Genomic DNA, 20,286 nt, shown 5'->3' on the forward strand with positions numbered 1-20,286 from the left:
TAACCTTAAGGGAAAATATTACAGTTTAAATAAGGTTCTATGGACATCGTCAAGAGTTTTAGGCCTACCTTACAAAGTGTTATATCTCACCCAAAAAAATCTAAAACAATTTCAAAAGTGGGGAGTTCTTTATAAGAACTGTACAACTTAACAGAAAAAGACAGGGACAGAAGTTCAAAGATTTTTAAATTAAAAAGCACTTCTAAAATTAAATAGTGAAAATATATTTTGGTAATCAAGTATTAAAACACTTTACAAATTGAAAGCAAGCTAGAAGTTTATTTCAAGAGAGGCACTGATACTATCAATCTAATAAAAAAAGTATTTTTAGAAACATACCTGTTTTCTTCAGCTTTAATCATCGCTATAGAGGCAAAAGAAGAAAATATTTATTCGAAATGCAACGGTTCACAAGAAGCTTATGTTTGGAAAAGAAAGAACTTACTGCTCTCTATATTTTTTTTAAAGAAATTGCTCAGGTATATCAAAATAGATCAAGCTATTCTTTTATTGTTGATATTTATGATGTTAGTATTCTTGTTTCAATAATTTAAAAGATAGGTGGATTAAAATGAAATTCTAGAAGCATCAAAACACAGAAAATCTTACTGAACAACCTTCTGCATCTACTACTTTTTCTTTTTGTTCAAACTGAAGTAAATATTTTCAGTTTCATCAGGCATCAATGCCACTTTCAATACAGACAAATAGGGTTTACTCAACTGCATCTTTTCTTTTTACTAATCTTTTCCTATCTAGTTTTTAAATACCAGTGCTGCTTCTCTAATCTTTGGAATGCCTCCCCCTCCCCACCCACCCTCAACTCTCCCCATTTGTACTATTCTATTACCTTAGCTTCCTTAAAATTATTTTAACATTTTGTAATATTCTTCACCACGGCTTTGATTTACCAAAAATACTGACCATGCTCCATCCAAAATAAACACTAATGCAGCATTACACTCCACCCAGAACAAACTATGACATTACCTTTGTGGAAGAGCAAGAAGAAATCCAAATGAGACCTAGATTATATTCTTGTGTGTCATAATACGATTTTATGCAAATAAAAGATGATGGTGGTTGTCTCCCCGCCTCCCATCATCTCCCAGCCCCCAAAATTAAACAGATAATCTCAAAATAAAGCTTTACACCCATGCGCTTTGGAGGTACACCTGGTTTTGACTTTGATAAATTAGCTTTACCCAACAATAATGTATTGAAGCAATGGTTGGCGGGAACAGTAGGGAAACAGATTATCAACGTCATTTACAAACACAGCTTCGTGCTTAATTTTGATTTTTCAACTAAGATAGCTAACACCATTTTTATTTCAAATCCACTGAATATGATGACATTGAATTAAATTTAATCTTTGAGACTTTGAACAATGTTAAAATAAGACAGACCAGTTCTGTTCAGTTATAATTTTATATTATTGGGGAAAAGCTCCAGCATCTCTTTTTTATTTCACTCTATTTAATTTTTAATAGGAAGAACTATTCCTACACTAAACTAACAGTGCCATAATTCATGTAGAAATAACATTTACATTTTACACAAAATGCTCAGTTTCCATTACTGTTACCTTCAAGATCTTCAAGCTCTTTGGGTTTTGCCCAACGTGATTCTTTTGTTTGGGAATTGTAGTAATAAGGCTTTCCAGAGTCAGATTTGTACTCTTTCCAAGGGCATTTAGATAACAATTGCTAACAGAGAGCAAAAACATTTGTTAAAAATCTTATTACAATGATGTTTCAAAACTGCTAAAATATCCTAAAAACAACCCAAAAATAAGCCTAAAAACAACTTAAAACATATCACAATGCGTACAATGAAAATATCCTGAAGAAAAACAGCAAAATTTAAACCTGAAGTCACATTGTGATCTCAAAAGCACATCAATGGGTATCTTGAAGAATCTACCCAATTCAGTTATAGACAGTCTATCTAGAACTGATAAAATTTGCTTTTTGGAGCAAGGGTGTTTACAGTTATAAATTACATTGGAATAAAAATTCTAATGCATGTCTCCTGGACAGTACACTGAACTTATTTTAAGTCACTTGTTCCATATCTTTCAATGAACTTGGTTTACCTCAGCAGGTGTTTTGAGATCATCTGGCTTCTCCCATGTAGATTGTTTTGTTTCAGTATTATAATAATAAGTTCTTCCATCTGGTGATTTATGTTCAGTCCACATAGATTTCTAGGAAAAATAAAACAGAAGCAATAAAATATGGTAATGGAATTCTATAAAAAAAACTCTAGAAAAGTTAAAAACAAGTAGAAACTGGTGAAACCTGTTTAGAAGGATCTTCATTTATAGAACTGTTGGTTGCGGTAGTTTGCTGGGCTGCGCAAACTATTTGATGTGTGATCTGAGGGGGAAAAAAAAAAGTATACGGAGTTCTTTTATTTGTTTAAATTTAAAAAAACAACATTATTTTAAATATATCCAATAAGATTTTTTTAAACACCAGAACAGCAGCAAAAAACAAACCCTAAAGCTGATTCAGATTTACAAATTTCCTGTTTACAGTAAATGATTTTAAAGTATAATGAAGAATCAAAAAGGAAAACTTACAACACAGCATCTCCTCCAAGATAGACAATGACTGACTGACTGACATACATGCACACACGCTCAGGACATCTAGGTCACTTTTAAATGTAACTTAGGTTGATAATGACTGAAAATCATTTCCATAAGATGGCAGTTTAGCGTGCTACATGAAATAAGTTCAAAGTTTCAAATTACTTCCTAAATGACACCTATGTACATCACGAGAGACTGAAAGTTACAATGATCCAAGACTGGGAATGGTTATATTAAGTTATGGACTGGTGCCACACTAATCCTGCTGAAAAGGCTAAATCCACTGGTGTACAGACATTTGTCTATAGCAGTGGTGGTCTTTGAGTAGGGCCCTACCAAATTCGTTTTGGTCAATTCCATAATCACAGGATTTTTAAAATCATAAATTTCATGATTACAGCTATTTAAGTCTGAAATTTCACAGGGTTGTAATTGTAGGGGTCCTGACCGAAAAAGGAGTTGTGTGTGGGGGCGAGGGGGGGCGGGGGGTGTTTGCGGTATTGCTACCTTCACAGCTGGGTGCGCAACCAAGAGCCACTGCTAACTGGCCTCCCAGTTTTGAAGGCAGTGCAAAAGTAAGTGTGGCAATGCCACAACTCCTTAAAATAACCTTGTGATACCCTACCCCCCACAACTCCCTTTTGGGTCAGTACCCCCCAATTTGAAAAAAGCTAGTCTCCCCTGTGAAATCTTATAGTATAGGGTAAAAGCACATGAAAGAGCAGATTTCACAGGGGGAGACCACATTTCACGGTCCGTGATGCATTTTTCATGGCCGTGAATTTGGTAGGGCCCTATCCATGAGCTATCAGACTTTAAAAAAAAAAAAAAATCACATCGATAACCATCTTGCCTCCCCTCCACATTTTAATTTTGACCTAATTTTAGTGGCTACTCTATTGAGTGTTGTTAGAGTTAAACCTGTTCCTTACATTTTAAAGATTGTAATCCCAGTTTTCCAATTGTATAAAAGCTAAAATGACCAATTAAGTGAAAGAAATATCAGATTATTTACTCTCCCTTCATCTAACCCTCCACACCAATATTTGCTCGTATTAAGTTATAGTACTGTGGTAACTTCTGAACATGGGAACAGGAACTACTTAAAATGTCAAAAAAACATAGGATCCAAATACCTTCTGAAGATTTTGCATGGAGTAGAAATAGTATCAGAGATACAAATATTAACATTTAATTTTTTATTAGAGTACTGAAAAAACAGTTTAATTCAATAACAGCAAAATAGATGGTTATAAAATTAGTTAACACCCACACTTTAAGATCAAAGAGCCTGTTAGGACTAGAAACACTGATGGACTGGTACACGTGTTTTCCAGATTAGTAGACTCTGGCCACATTTTCTAACATTTTCTATCCCTTATGACAAAACATTATAATAATTGGCACTAATGAAGATCCTTGTTGGTAATCTCAGCTGAATTGAATGTAGTCATGGAACCTGAAGTGCTCTCTCGTTCTGAACATGGCTGTGTCAGGGAACTGTGAAGATGACATTGTGCTATACTGTTCTGTTGATACAGACTACAGACTTCAGAGCTAACAATACAAAAGTTTCATGAACACTAAACAGACATGAAAATTTCTCCTTTTTAAATTTAACTAAATCAATAGGAAATTTGAGGATTTAAAAATAAGGAGTAATTTCCGCTCTTCACCAGCGCAAAAATACCCAACAATACACTAAGGAACTGTATGCCTGTTTTAAGGTTCCATATCTCAAAATGCTTCTCAGATTTGCAAAACCAAAGTTGGCTAACGTTGAGTCTGTATTTCAGTCCTCAAAATTCACAAGATACCAGGGTTTAAAAATCATTAAAATTTTCCATGACCTAAAAATATTACATTAGTTTTATCACAATCTTATTTTACTTTGTTTTCGATATATTTTAATGATTGCTGTCTTGAGAACTAGAAAAACACTCTCCTAAAAGTCCAAGAGAGATTAATAAAACTGGGACTTTTCAGCTTGCAAAAGAGAGGACTAAGGGGGGGATATAATTGAGGTCTATAAAATCATGACTTGTGTGGAGAAAGTAAATAAGGAAGTGTTATTTACTCCTCATAACACAAGAAGTAGGGATCACCAAATGAAATTAATAGGCTGCAGGTTTAAAAAGAACAAAAGGAAGTATTTTTCACACAACCCACAGTCAACCTGTGGAACTCTTTGCCAGAGGATGTTGTGAAGGCCAAGACTATAACAGGGTTCCAAAAAGAACTAGTTAAGTTCATGGAGGACAGGTCCATCAATGGCTATTAGCCAGGATGGGCAGGGATGGTGTCCTTAGCCTCTCTTTGCCAGAAACTGGAAATGGGCAACAGGGGATGGATCACTGGATGATTACCGTACTTGTTCTATTCATTCCCTCTGGAGCACCTGGCACTGGCCACTGTCAGAAGACAGGATACTTGGCTAGATGGACCTTTGGTCTGACCCAGTGAGGCCGTTCTTATGTTCTAATCAGAAAATTCAATGGGAGCAAAGAGAAGCTCAGTACACCTGGCATTCAGGTCTAAATACTGAATGGCAAGAGTGGTGGTTGACAAACTAGTACAAATTCTTCAGAGGCAACTAAAGTTTTCAAACACTAGTCAAAGACTGGTAGTCTAATAGAAAAAAATATTGATCCCTAAGCATGTAAACTGATTTATAAGTAACGTGCTAGTAAAAGTAACATGGGGGGGTGGGAATCAAATAAGATTTTTCTTTAAATGTCCATACATGGACTTACAATCATTGTACTTCTATTAACTTTCTGAAGCCTTGGTTTTTACTCACCTGTGTTCCAGGTGGTGTAGTGCCTGTTTAAAAAAAAAAACCACAAACAAACAGAATGAGAAACACTAGTGTTCTAGCAAAACACTTCTAAATTACATCTTTTCCCCTCTGGCCTTTTATAAATTAAAAAATGACTTACTGTAAATAAAAGATTTGATAAAAACTAAAAGATAAATGACCTACCCGTAATTCCAGTTCAGGAAGATTATGAAGATAGATTAACCCTTGGAATGGGCATGCAGGGGCATCCAACCAGAACTCTTTTGCCAAGAATGTCTGTTGGGGCTACACAAGTTCTTGCAGCACCAGCTGTTCCGGGCCTATTGTGTTTGTGGGTCATGGCTCACTATCTACTTTTCATTCTGCAGGTCCCAGTTCAGGGAAAACAACTCTATTCATGGCAGCACTTAAGCATGTGCTTAATTTCCATTTAAGTCCTTCGGACACAAGCATGTACTTAAATGTTTTCTTGAGCCACGTCCTCAGAATTTGAATTAAAAGACTCCAAAGAGAGCAGGGAGGGTCAGTAGTGTGAATCCATATCAACCACCCAATTGAAAAAATAATTACTGTCAAATAGCCTTTCTTTCTTCTTCCAGCATAAGCACTATTGATCTTCACTCTTGAAGACTAAGTAGCAGTAAAAATCCTCAAAATTTCCATACTGTAGTACATGTACCACAATGCTACATGAGTTGTTAGAAGTAGTATTTGGTCACACAGTTGTTGTCCCCTTTTAAGGCAAAGTGGGCCCAGGGTCAGCCAAACCCCTGTTCCTTGACATAGTACCTTTAAGGAAATCGGTATTCAAAGGAGCAGCAGATTAGCTGGGAAATGGGGCCAGATGTAAATCAGGTGGCTACCTCCTTAACATGATAAAACCTAGCTGTCAGGTGACTCCCAGGAGGAGGAGTGGCAGCCTTGAAAGGAGAATTACAGGGGAACATCAAGTCAGGAGAGAGGCTCCTTGGGATGGGAACCAGAACAGCTGGTTGACTGTGGAAGCCTGCCTGAATCATAACATACCCCTGGGGGAAGAGGGCCTGAAACAAGGGGAACAAAGGTGAGTCTTCAGATCAAGATCATGAAGTGGGGCGGGAACCTGGATAGTGGTAATGCTGGGTACACGCCAAGGAATTATGTGCACAAAAAATGATGCAAAATTGTTATGCAAAATTGTACTTTTTTTTTTCCTTTTTCAGTTTTAATACAGAACAACACTATATTAATGCAGCCTCTTTAGACAGATATAGAAGACAGTTTTCATGAATTTTGTTTTTATAAAAGCACATTTTAACCACAAAAACCCATATCTTTATCATCAGTTAACAAAAAGTGTGACACTGAAGTGACCCATCATGTGTGGTTTGTGAAACTGAAAAATAGTTGTTAAATAGTGGCTACTTAAATTAAGACTAATTTTTTTATAGTGAATTGGTACCAAAAACATTTTTTTCTACAATGAAGCTGATAATCACATCTTTCAAACTCCAAGATTGAAATAAAAAAAGAAAAATAAACAGAATATTGTAAATCTTTGCTCTGTATAATATGCAAGATAAAGTGTGCAGATACACAGTATCTTTCTTTCATTCCAAATATGAAAACACAAGCAAGGTAACTAAAGTAACTGAATCACAGAAAGTAGAAATGAAGAAAAAAAATGTAACCTCATGTATTTTTAAATACACTAAGGATAGGACAAGTAAAGAGCTTAAATTGTAGCAAGGGAAATTTAGATTAGACATTAGGAAAAAATTCCTATCTGTAAGGGCAGTTAAGCACTGGAACAAGTTACCAAGGAGGATGTGGAATCTCCATCACTGGAGGTTTCTAAGATTAGGTTAGACAAACCCCTGTCAGGAATGGTTCCAACAATACTTAGTCCTGCCTCAGTGCAGGGGACTGGACTAGATGACCTATCGAAGTCCTTTCCGCTCCTACATTTTTAAGCTTCTATGGACAACATCCAACCGCTCTTACCAAGCAATTGTGGTTATGTTGACACAGGTTGAAATAAAGCACTACATTTTATGAGATTGTCCTTGCAGCTAAGCCTCTCTTTTTAAATACTTTTGTGATTTGTTCAAGTAGCATGCAATTGTTGATTTCCTCTCATAGTTGACAACACCATCAGTATTTTTTGGCAAAACTATTTAATGCTACATCTGTCCTCAATGTCTGTCATTTTACTATGTCCTTTACAGTTAATAGCAGTAGTGTAGTTGGGAATGGAAATTTGGGTGGGTCATAACTTATGATAGACAAATATCACAGCACTCTTAGTCCTGAGCCCCGTCTTCTTCCAGCTATCCCCATCCAATGAGCTCCTACCTGGCTGCGTGCATGTGTGCGCGCAGGAGACAGACAGACAAAGGGACACCTCGTCCATCTCCCAAACACGTTCCCTCCTCCTCCAGATGGGGTAGAGATGGGGCAGGCCTCATCTCCCTTACCAGCTGTGACCCTGGGTGCTGGCCAAGGCTGACCAGCACCACCCACTGAGGAGGTGTTACCACATGACACAGAAAGAAGATGGTGGCAGCACACAGACCTGTCTCTGCCAGGGCCTCCCTGCTTGCCCTGTGGTGGAGACCAAGAAGCATTCCTTCCCCTCAGGGAGTGACACAGACCAAACTTTGGGAAGGTCTCAGATCTGAGGTGTGTGGCATATACTCAAAGAATGTGAGGCTCACATCCTGGCATATGTGGGGGGCAGGCAGACATCCCCAGACTATAGAGCTTGGGGACCTGAAGGCCCACCCATGGGAGCACATTCCCAATCCCTGACCAGCCCTGTGGCCTGGCTTCCCCTGTGCTCACTAGGTCGACCCCTACCACCAGCCAGCAGCATTGCAGGCTGCCACTGCTGCCTGTGCCACCAACACAAGCCAGCCAGGTGAAAAATGCTGCAGGCCAGTAGGGGCTGCATTTGCCTGGCCATGCTTTCATCATGCTGTGGGTTGGGCTCTACATTGTTCCATGCTGCCACTTCTGTTGCCCCTCCTCACCGTGGCTGCCTTGCTGCCCCATCACCTCTCCCTGCTGCTCCAGAGCCAGCCTACCATCCATGCAGCCCCACCTTGGTAGGGCACAGTGGCTACAGGCAGCACCACGCTCACTCCCTCTGCCCAGTCTGCATGCCCAGTGGCAGCCTGGATAGCCCCACAGGCGAAGTGCTGCTCGCCCTGTTCTGTGGGGAGATGGACCCATCAAGCCAATGAGGGTGAGGGCAAGGGCTCAGACAATAATTTGGGTGGGCAATGCAGCACCCTGTCAAGGCCATATTATGCAATATTATACGCCTATGCGTAGTGAAATGTATTAAGCATGCAGTTACGAGAGCGAGCAATTGCGTAATCCCCTGGGGAGAAGCTGGGTAAGCCTGCTTGATTCTATGCATAGCCCTGTGAAGGAAGGGCTGTGAAACCCTTAATCGAGAAGAAGGAATCTGTGGCTCCAAAGGGGAGGAGAAGTCCTGTGAGGAAGACTCTTCGCGGAGGGGAGCTGTGGCAAGACTTGCAGAGTTCCCTGGCTCAGAGGGAACTGGACAGGAACTTGAAGCTTTTGAACAAGAGTGAAATGAGACTAATGCTACTAAGGCCTGGTCTACACTGTGGGGGGATGGGGTGCGAGCTAAGTCAGTCTAAGTTATGCAACTTCAGCTATGAAAATAGCGTAGCTGAAGTCGACATACTTAGAGCTACGTGATCCCAAGAGAGGGAACCAAAGCCTGAGCCCAGCTGTCCCAGGTGGCAGGGCAAAAGCCCAAGCCCCACCATCCCAGGTGGGGGGGAGGGGTGGGGAGGCAAAGCCCCAGGGCTTCAGCACCAGGCAGGGGGCCTGTAACCTGAGTCCCGCCACCCAGGGTGGAAGCCCTTGGGCTTGGGTTTCAGTCCCAGGTGATGGGGCTCGGGCTCTGGCCTTGGCCCCAGTCCCCAACAAGTCTGAGCCAGCCCTGGTGACTGCATTAAAATGGGGTAGCGACTCACTTTCTCACAGTTTGGGAACCACTGCTATAGTGGGTTTCCCTGCCCCCGATATTCCATCCTGGACCTGAGAAACTTATAAATTCTTGCAGAAAAGTTAAAGAACTTTGACAAAGTAGCATTTTCCGATTAAACAGATTTAGCGAAGAATTCTCAATTAGTCCTAAACCTCACATTCTCTAAGGTTCCAGTGGGACTCCTCCAGCCAAACTCCCTTCTTTCCTAATCTTCCCCAGGCAGATCTCCACCAGATTCATTCAAATTTTATTTTACTGTGAGTCCATAAATATTTAAATTAAGCCTATTAAGACCTAAAATAAATGTGCCCGAAGGAGAAATTTGCATCCGGCACTTCCAACATTTTTTTTTTTTTTTGGAAGAACTAATTTTTGTACATGAACTAATAATGTTTGGGAATGGCTGATGCATACACTATTTTAGACCTGGTTGAATGAACCTCAATACCATCAAGCACTGAAACAGCTACAAGATCACAGACCTGCATGTGCTCTTCAATCCATTTAGACAACCTCTAAACAGAAATAATCTCTCTGGATTTATCAGAAATTACAAATAGTCCAGAAGATTCAGAGAGACCTTAATTCTATCCATGTATTAAATAAGGGCCTCTTAACACTTAAGCTATGCCATTTATCTTCTCCCAGTACTGAGTGCAGATCAGGTGAAAACAGGGTAATTTAATAGCATGAGTTCCACCAGAACTAAACACCATCTTAGGGAAAACACAGGTTATCCTTGTGGCTCTCAGACTCATTATAATGACATTCTAAACACTGGCAATCCAATCTTTGAGGAATAGCTTACACAAACATCTTTGCTCTAGATTATCAATTGGCGATTCCATTAATTTCATGAGCACTAAGTTCAACTCAGCTCCCAAGAAGGTGCTATTCATGATTGGGTGGAAAGAATCTTTTTACTGGAGAATGTACATCAAATCAGATATGGGACAACCTGAAGAATATGGGAAGGAGGTAGGAGTTCCCGAAATACCCTCTTGGTCGGAATGTTTGGTATTGGAGGGGAATACAGATAGGCCGAGCATCTTAAGAGTAGAGGTCCATAATGACAGACAATACTTGGAGAAAAAATAAAATAATATAAAACCAAATATAAAAATGTTAAAGAAAACTAACAAGACACAAAATAAGGTTTTAAGGTATATAAAAATTATCCTTTTGTTTTCTATCCATTGAAAGCTTTTTCATGTCTGAAAAAGACATTAGGAAAAATAAAACATTACTATAAACTAAACTTAATAAAGAATTTATATAAATAAAAGGGAAATTGGATAAAGGTTAATTTATATTGTTTGTAAACTTAAGCTTCATTTTTTTTTAGATTTATTAATTCCAAGTCTATTAAAAGATTTTAAAAATTTAATGATTATGTATACATACCTACTTGTGTGTCCATACTGTTTACTCCTGGCTGTAGAAACAACAAACGTATTATTTAAAAACAGTATATTAAAATACATTACTAAATATCATAATAATCAATTCAAAGAAGCACCTTGTTCAAGTTTTTCCAGCAGCAAAATGCTCCATCAACTTAAAATGTGGATCTCCATCTCCATTCCCCCCCCCCCCCACATATAACAATAATCATGGGAAATCCAGCTCTATAAAGAAAGTAATTTAGGATAACAAGATACTCTTCTGAAAGGGCCACACAGTCACCAATTCATTTCAATGAATCTCTTGCCAACCTCACAAAGAACAGACCTTCAGCATGCAAATGGAACACTCATCCAGTATATACAGTGCAGATGACCAGCTAATTCCAATGCTGAAATAACACACCTGACACAAACTACGAGGGTGTGTTTGTGACCGATACCACCACCTGTGTAATACTTTAAACCTTCATTGATTCAAACAGCAATAGATCAGCTTTCACCCATGAAGAAGAGATGGGCCTTGGGTACATGTTGGAATAAACTTTTTCAGATTTAGGTCAATAAAGACATACTGCAACATCACCACTATGAGTAATGCAATCACTTGATTTATCCCACACCATTTTTTTTGTCAACTTAGTACTAATAGAAAAATGGATTTAACAATTGATTCACTAAATCTACCATGGATTATTATTTCTATTAATCATTATACACCAACAGCTGAGTCCGCTATACTTTTAATAGATTGTCATGGGTACCCAGAGCCTTGATTGGCACTCTTTTACGGTTAGTACAAATCTCAAATACAAAGGGGGAAAAGAGAGGATTAAAAGGATTTAAGAATTTCTTGACTTCTATCTTTTTATGTAAAGCTTTAACAGATACACAAGTTTACCATTCATTGGACTCAATCCTTCAGTTACTTGATTTTTTTCAGGTAGTCTGTACAAGAGATAACTGAACATCTAAATAATACTGATTAGCAAGGTAGATCCAATAAAAACACCCATACTAGTGCAATCAAGTTCAATGTTATCCAAATGATCACTTTGAGAGTAACTGATCTTGCTTTATGCACTAGGGAAAAATTTCAAAAATTCTTAAGTGACTTAAAGGGAAAGCCTCTTTTACTATCAATGTGACTAAGGCCCCTAAGAAACTTAGGCACCTTTGAAAATTGTACCAACTGTATATATATATTAAACCGCACTATCTAAAGTTCTATTTAATTTTCTGCCCAGGTAAGTAAGCACTTTAAGGATATCCCAACATAGATAGTTTTAGATTTTCAAAGCATGAAAAAAATCAAATGATAATTACCAATGAACTGCTTGATAATATGGGAGAGAGTACTCAACTGATTTCCAGACTCCAAATTTCAGAAGGACTACATTCAAGCTCAATTTATCTGAACTAGGAAAAAGACTTCCAGATGTAATTTTTATCCAATCAAACTGCCAACACCAGCTGATCTAAAGTGATGCTATGGCATGGTCACAAAAAGTGTGGTTTTGTTTTTTATTTTTCTGAGTAAAGCTTCTTTCACCTGCCAATATGACCCAGGGAAAAATTCCATCCTGACCCAAATATAGCAAAGCATGTAAGCAAGTCAACCACCATACAGCATGAAAATGAAATAGTTATCTTAATTTAAAACAGAGAATATTGTCGAGTTTAGACTCTGAAATAACATATCCTTAAAAATATCCGCAAACAGTTTACAATTCGTAAGTTGTACTTAACTGATATTATTCCTGATCATTTTATAGTATGAAAGTATTTGTCAGAGCTCCAAAAACCAACTGAAATAATGTTTTCATATATTTAAAATTGGATTGAATTTTAGCATACTAGATCTCTCTTTTTAACCTCTTTTGACCACGGTGCTTTTTAATTTTTTTCCCTAAGATCTCTGAAATTCCTCCAAAGCTTATAATGGGCAATCCAAGTTATAAATCCATAATCAACTTAATACGAAAGAAATCAATGATATTTCTGTTATTGGCATCTTTTTAAGAGATTTAATGAATTAAAATTGTTTCCCTATTTTTTGCTGTGTATTATTAATGTGGAAATCTGGATGAGTACTAAACACCTTATTTTTTAAAAAGTTACAATAGATGTACAAAGAGAAAGTGCTTGGTGTTATAAGAAATCAATAGTTATATGCAATATTGAAATCTGGGTAGAGAGAATATTTTGCATGTTGAGGAAGTAATTAAATACAGATCACTCCTCCATTAAGATGCAAGTGACTGCTTGTGTGTGTGTCTTCTGAAGCTTTATTCAACTACTCACCTCTTCCTCACAGAATTTTATACACAAAGGAGAACATTTTTAGCACAATTTTATACAAGTTCAAAATCTTGACTAGACTTTATGAAATGCTAGTAATAGTGTTCACACAGGGTAAGATAGTTTAAAAAGTGAAAAAGACAAGTTTTAAAAATTACCGGTACAGTAGGCTGCATATGTGCTTGGGACATATGAGACATCATCATTCCAGGCATCATTGACTGCATCATTCCAGGCATCTACAATTAAAATGTTATTGTAGAGTGTAATTGAGAAAATATATAGCACCAAGTATGAACTTTTTATGATAGTGTACCAGTTTCTCACTACTTATTCTGTTTGATAAACAAGTCTAATAATCCCCTAGAACAAAAGAAAGTGTAGTAGAAGTTTGTAGAAGTCTACATAAAACTAGCAACAATGTTAAGATAGGAAATAGCTAGATTTTCCATAAATCCACTCCAACAGACTCCCCAATTTAAAGGGAAGATGAACATACATTTCAATTCAGCTCTGAAATATTAGCAGAAAGCTAAGACATCTATTGTAGACAGCACTATTTGGATTACATGAGAATATGTAATATTAAAATGACAAGACGAGTAATCTATTGATAATGCTGTGCCCGTCAGAATAGGAATCCTAGGCTAGAACAGGGAACATAGAAGGAAAGATTTCTCAGAAAATCTGGGGGCCAACAAACAACAAAATCGGTTAAGTATCACAAATGCTAATTCAGACTATAAATTGGTCCCCTTTGTGATCTTCCACAACTCTCTTAACTTTGATGCCTTCTTTCCCTTGTCTGCTAGGAGGAGAAATTCTTGAGGTAACTGCCTCACAGTAGTGTTATAAGAATTAATGTTTGCCAAGATCTTTCAAGATGAATAGTGCTATTAAAGAGTTAAGTAGCAAGCGCGAAGAGTTCTCAACCAGTTCTTGAATGGTTATAAACATCTAGAAAAACATGCAACATCAATGAAAACCATGTAAGTTACTTTTAAACCACGCTACTTCCCTTAAAACAATTTGAACACAGTAATGTGGACTGGCTATTACAATTTGTTAAAATTTCAGTCCAGATCTATGTACTGTCTGATGAAACAAAGACCCATAGTTTTTATTTTGATAAGCTAATTTTTGTCTGGGAGTACATGCTTAGACTATTTTGAAGAGGCAGTAACCACAGCAAATTTATATAGATAAGTTACTTGTTAGTGACCAACTGATGCACTATAAAGCTGTTTAAAAATTTTCTTAAAAGATTTCCTTCATATTTTGCGCTTTTCCCAGTTTTCCACTAGTTCTTGACATTAAGAACGGATAAGCCATAAATAAATGTGGCAAAGAGCACAAATAGTAGTGCTGTGCTAATCTGATCATATTCAGCTGATGACAATTTTGTCACTCAGTCTCCAAAGAGGCCTTGAGAAGTCAACCCCTTTACGTTTCAGTCATCCCCCATTACCTTCATAGACTTTGGCAGGCTGGCCAAGTGACCCCATCCCCCTGTATCTTCAGGGAGCATCAGATTACCACTCCCCTCATCTTGCATCTTGTGTGGAGAGAGAGATATTTGGTAGGGCTACTGCTCCACCCTCAATCCACAAGGTTTTCTTGGGAGGGTGAGGAAGAAAGGAAAAGTTGGAAGGCGGCCCTCCTATTCCTCGTCATCCTGTAGAAGCAGGAGAAGAAAGCACTCTTGCCCCACTGCTACTTCCAACTAAGTGGGATCCGAACATGTGAAGTTTCCTAGAAGCCCTTGCACAAGTACCTACAGGAATCTCAAGCATTCCTTATTGATCTGAAGCCTCTCTCTGTTGAAAAACCGTAGTTTTTTGAGATAATACTGCAGTTATTCTCAGGCCCAAAGAGCCCTTGCAGAGTGAAGGTTGGAAAAAAGACCCAATTATTTTCAGCCCCAGGAGATTTTCTTGTGAATTAAGTAGGGCGGCAGCCCTAAAGAGTCACTGACACAAAGAGTAGCAATGGCCTTGTCCACCAAGGCACCTGAGAAGTGAGTTTACAAACCTGCAGACTGTCCCCTCCCAGAATGCTTCAGAGAGAAGCAGAAGAACCAGGTATTTGCTAGGGGAATGGTCCTAGCATCCAAGGAGATGGGCCAATAGACCGACATTTGCAGTCTAGTAGATTTAGAATCAGAATACCAGCCTACTGGCCCATTCTTATAGGCCATATAGTCATTTATATATATATATATATATATATATAAAAAATATAGTCAACTTCCATATAGTCAACCTCCCCTCATTTACTTTCCCTTTGCCATCCCCTCAGTAGCCTTTTCTTCCACAATGTCTGCCAGAAGCTTGTTGATTAAGTTATCTACTTACTTTTTTTATTTATTACACTATGTGGGAACTGCTCATTACATGGACAGAAGGGGTAAGATGATGGATGAAGGGGGCACAAGGGCAATGGGACTCTGGCTGAAAACTTTTGGGTAAGAGATGACAAGGGGATTGACAAGTGTGTTTATTATTTTAAAAAACACAAACACTCATAATTGGTAAAACATGTACCTATGATCAACCTAATCACTCTGTTTCACATTGCATCACTCCACCTCCATCTGCCTTTGTCTTTTTAAACTGCATTACTTTCTGCAGCAGGTATGTATCCAATATAACAGACTGCCATACTGTGTACTGCAGCGTGAAAAATGTACCAGACATCCTTCAGACCTACATCTACTAATAGGGTAGGTGAGCCACCCTCCAGTCATTAAGATTCAGGGGTTGCCCCAATACTCTGGGAAGGGGGGTGATGGAATTCCTACCATGGAATTGACCCTGGACCTTTCACAGGAGGCGCCATCTTTCATACCAGCCTCTGACTAGTAGGTGTCTTGTAACTTTGAATCTGCTTTAGCTTCCTCACAATGTTCGTAGGAAGGGTGTTCCCGCAACTTCCCACCCCTTGGTCTTGTCAATTTGACTCTGCTTTTGTTTAGGAAAGCCAGGTTCACCAGAAGCAACACTAGAGATTTCTGCATATTCAGGAAGGGAACTGCCCTATTTCAAATTCAGAACTTACTTAATAAGCGACAGGACCTTTCATTGTTAAAAATAGAAAGCTTACAAAATACACAAAGTTATAGTTTAGGCCCCCCTTTACTTGCCAACAAAATTTTATACATGCCACTGAGTGGCCAAGTTTATTTTTCGAGACATGCATCATGTTGACAGACCAGAAATAACAGTATGTTACAGAAGTGTAAAATAGCACCAAATAATTTTATATTTCTTCCCTCCATCTCCTGTAATTTTCTTCTATCTCTGGTTAGAAGACTTTCTTAGCACAGAGCCAAAGAAACAGAAATGTTGCAGCTTCAACGTTATGACACTACAGTCTCTTGCTAGAATTAAAAGGGGAGTTTTTTGTTTGTTTTCAGGATTTTTGGTTTTTAGAACTGCACACTGCTACACGCACCTTATTTGTCCTGAAAGGCTAATAGAATACTGTCTGAACTAACAATTACAAAAGTTGTGAATTTAAGTACTGAATCCTTTTATTTTAAATTTTGAAATCACGAGACAATTTCATTATTTTTGTTACAACTGTGTTTTCTGCATTACCAATGGACAATGCTACAGAAACACTACATTTTAATGACTATTAACATTATTATTTCCAAGCAACTCTGGGAAACTTACCTGTCTCTCAGATCATTTGGGGGGGGGGGGGGGGGGGGGGGGGGGACGAGGAGGAGGGGAAGACACAGATAAGCTGCCTTACCTGCCCCATTGGTGGTCCTCCCATTGGAGGCATCATCTGAGGCATCATTCCATGTGGAACCGGTGGCATGTTCGGTGGCCTCTGGCCCATCGGGTGCATTCCCATAGGTGGATAATGCGGCATGCCTGGATGCCCCATCTGAAAAACAATGTTAATAAACGAAGATATTAACATCAAAGCACCCAAAGCACAAACTGTGGAAATGTAACAAAAAAAAAAAAAATAGGTGCATGATAAACATTCCATTACAGAAGGAATTTGGTCACTTATCTATCTTATCTTCTGATGGATGAAGGAAAATACACAGAAAATTAGCTACATCAAAATGCTTATATGTTCATGACATAGCTCTAAAACGGACCACACTCTAGAAGAGCGGACAACTAAAGATGGTCAACAATCGTTAATATATATGAAGTTAGCAAATGTACTTAAAAATTCCAGTAGAATACAGAGGAAAAAAAAACCTGGAAAACTCCCTCAATGTTTAAACATAACACAAAGGCCTAATACACCTATAGATGCAAATATTTTCATATGCCATTCCATCTGACTATGCTTAATGGAAGTACACACAGGCAGGGAAACAGAAATGGACCTTCTCCTTCCTACATTTACTGTAATGTCAATGCTGCTGCTTGTAGATTGGCTCCAGAAAATTTTCTCTATATCTTTTCTACAAACATCTATATCATACATTAAACTTTTTATGGCCAAAAACACTTTTCTTTTTAGAACAAACAATAGTTCTAAAGGAAGATTAGTTCTACTAAAAAAACAGTGGAAAAAATAACCTACTGCTGAATCTATACTTTGCAAGGTAAACTGATAAGAACAGATTTAATAATTTTATTAAGATAAATACTACTGGCACTAGGAGACCCAGGGTGAGGAGAGAATTGTGATCTACAAGAATGTGAAACAGTATGGAATTGACTTTGTACAGGGCACTTTCCTCCATAGTGATTTATCCATCAAATTATTAGCATGTTCATCAAAAGATGTCAAAGTAACAAGTAAACAACTGATAAACTCAAAATCTTAAAAGAAAGTAGAATAGACAGAGAAATAGATCAGAATATGGTCAGTGATCAAATTTTCTCCATCTTATCATAGAAGTACATTTTAAAAGATTGATCTTGTACTGATCCACCATAGTTATTTTGGCTTTAAAGCAGAAGTGACATCTAATAATTAAAATAGTAGTTTTCAGTATTTTTGGCAGTGGAAGGTAACTTTAAAAATCTCTTTTTAGTTACATAAAACAAATAAAGAGACATCTCCACTGTGATTCCTTCCTTCCATAATATTGAAGACACTGGTTAAATTGAAAGAATAACCAGACAGTTTCTCCATTATTTTTGTACTTTAATTTCAATGGGTCCTTGCAGATCCTCTTTAATGGGGAAAGCTATGGCTTATGGAAATATGAAAGGTTTTAAAATACTGAAAAATTATTTAGATAAGTGATGACTATCCTGCAAAAATTTCCCTTTTTCAATATACCAACATTATCTTAGCTACCAATATAACATCAATTGGTATTGTAAAATGAAAATATTAACTGAAAGTTTGGATTTCAGCTTGCAGATATACAAAATAATGGTTTCTAGCTGTAGTGTTTATTGAGAAAGCAGTCACTAATATTTTGAATTTCGAGTGTAATAAAAGCAAAGGATAATAAGAGAAGTGTGATTTGAATTTGCAACATTTCACAATTTGTCAAGGATTCCCAGCTTTCCAATAATAGATAGTATTTATCTGCAGTGTTAGTGCTATCTGAGGCTTCAGATCTTTATATGGTCACCTGGTGCCTTGAAGAAGAAAGATTTTTACACCCCCCCCCCCCCCATATATATACTTGGCCAAAACTACAGCAGATTCTAGATCATTAGCCACTAGGATTTTCAATTCCTGATAATCACAATTTTCCATATAGTAGTTCAGAAGTTACTATAATCCTTGGTCACCATGCATGCGGCATTTTTCACAAAACGAAGTGCTGGAGTCCCTGCCCCTAAGAGCTTACAGTCTAAGAGGAGCTCAGTGGGAGAACAAGCCAGCCCACAAAACGACAGGGAACCCCTCTCTCCAGCAGGAGCCATTAGAGATGCATTAGTGTCCTCATGTGCATGGCTCACGCTTCACTATTCCTACTGTAGCTGACTCTGTAACTCCCCTGAAGGAGCTTCTAAGAAAGGGTCGAGGGGATGCCGCCAGGCTCCTGCTGTTCTGGGTTCCCTTCAGGCTCTAGCCCAGGCTCCCAGGAAAGCGAGCAGAGCTGCTCCCATGGTGTTACACGCCCACAGAGGTGCCCCCTCCAGGATGCAGCCGGGAGCCATCTCCCTCCTCCCCTCCGCGACGCTGCCATGCAGGTCCCCACCCCCTCCCCTCTGCAGCGTTTAACCCTTCACTTACCATGAGGGATCCTCTATCCACTCCGCCCGGCCTCATCGAGGGGTTCAGGAGGCTCCCCCCGCCACACCTGCCAAGAAGCCTCCCTCTAAGTTGCTGCCGCGACGAGGGGCCAAAGGGCATCAGAGGCTCAGGCTCCCCGCGGGGCGGGAGCAGTGGGGCCAGGAGGCTGACAGGCTTCCCACCCGGCCAATCCGGGCGGCCTCCCAACCGGGAACTCTTCGGCGATTGGTCCGTAGCGGAGGCAACGGGGCGGACGGCGTCCCCCGGCGTCAGCTGCATGAGGGGAGGGGGCTTCGGCAAGGAGAAGGGGAGCGGCTGAGGGGAGGCCGCGGCAGCCGCCGAGTCCCCGCCCGACATCGCGACCCCCGGCCCAGCCCGGCACACGGATGGACGTGCGGAGTCTCCCCCGGAAGCCGTACACGAAACCGTTAGCGGTGTCCGGCAGGCAGGAACGAGGAGACCCTGGCCGAGATCGGGCGCCTAAAGAGGCCCCGCGCCGCGGGGAGCGGGAGAGAAAGGGGTCGCGCCGGAATCGGGCGCGCGAAGGGGGCCGCACCAGACGAGGGGACGCGCACCGCTAGAGGAAGGGGAAAGAAAGGGCGGTCGAGCGCGCTGGGGGCCGTCGCTCACCGGGGGAGAGGGCGCGCGAGGGTTGCTCGCGTTAGGCTCTGGAGCTCGCGAGGGGGAAGAAGCAGCGGCGGCGGGGGGGATGAGTGGAGGGAACGCTGGGAAAGGGGTCACGTGGGCGATGCAGGCGGGGCTAAGGAAGCTAGAAGGAACCACTGACACCGAAGGAGGGGGGCGAGAAGCACGCTTTCCTTATAGTCTGCTATCAGTGATACTCGTGCGCCGTCCTCAACCACCCTTCGAGTGCGAGTTGGTAGGGGCCTTGTTACAGACGTTATCTTGTCTTCCCGTTCAGCGATATGAGTTGGTACATGCCGTGTTCAGTCTTTTCTGTTCCGGGTCAGTAGTTCCTTCTAGTCTCTCCTATCCGCCC

General features: G+C 39.7%; 1 protein-coding gene across 3 annotated transcripts in view; it reads right to left on the reverse strand.

Annotated features, from left to right (window-relative positions):
* PRPF40A (pre-mRNA processing factor 40A) overlaps positions 1-20,257 on the reverse strand; it is a 47,032-nt gene extending 26,775 nt beyond the window's left edge. For 2 of the 3 annotated variants that reach the window (XM_048868440.2, XM_048868439.2), the window contains exons 1-9: positions 19,287-20,256; positions 16,869-17,006; positions 13,268-13,348; positions 10,810-10,840; positions 5,400-5,422; positions 2,304-2,381; positions 2,099-2,209; positions 1,589-1,709; positions 340-364 (exon numbers count right to left, since the gene is read on the reverse strand). In XM_048868440.2, the coding sequence (XP_048724397.2) occupies positions 340-364; positions 1,589-1,709; positions 2,099-2,209; positions 2,304-2,381; positions 5,400-5,422; positions 10,810-10,840; positions 13,268-13,348; positions 16,869-17,006; positions 19,287-19,643 (965 nt within the window). In that variant the 5' untranslated portion in view covers positions 19,644-20,256. Of the gene's footprint in view, positions 1-339; positions 365-1,588; positions 1,710-2,098; positions 2,210-2,303; positions 2,382-5,399; positions 5,423-10,809; positions 10,841-13,267; positions 13,349-16,868; positions 17,007-19,286 lie in introns of all 3 variants that reach the window. The other variant, XM_048868436.2, reaches the window with a different exon arrangement.
* Between the last annotated feature and the right edge of the window lie 29 nt (positions 20,258-20,286).

This window comes from Caretta caretta, chromosome 11 (genome assembly GCF_965140235.1).
Source record: "Caretta caretta isolate rCarCar2 chromosome 11, rCarCar1.hap1, whole genome shotgun sequence".
In the NCBI taxonomy this organism is placed as follows: domain Eukaryota; kingdom Metazoa; phylum Chordata; order Testudines; family Cheloniidae; genus Caretta; species Caretta caretta.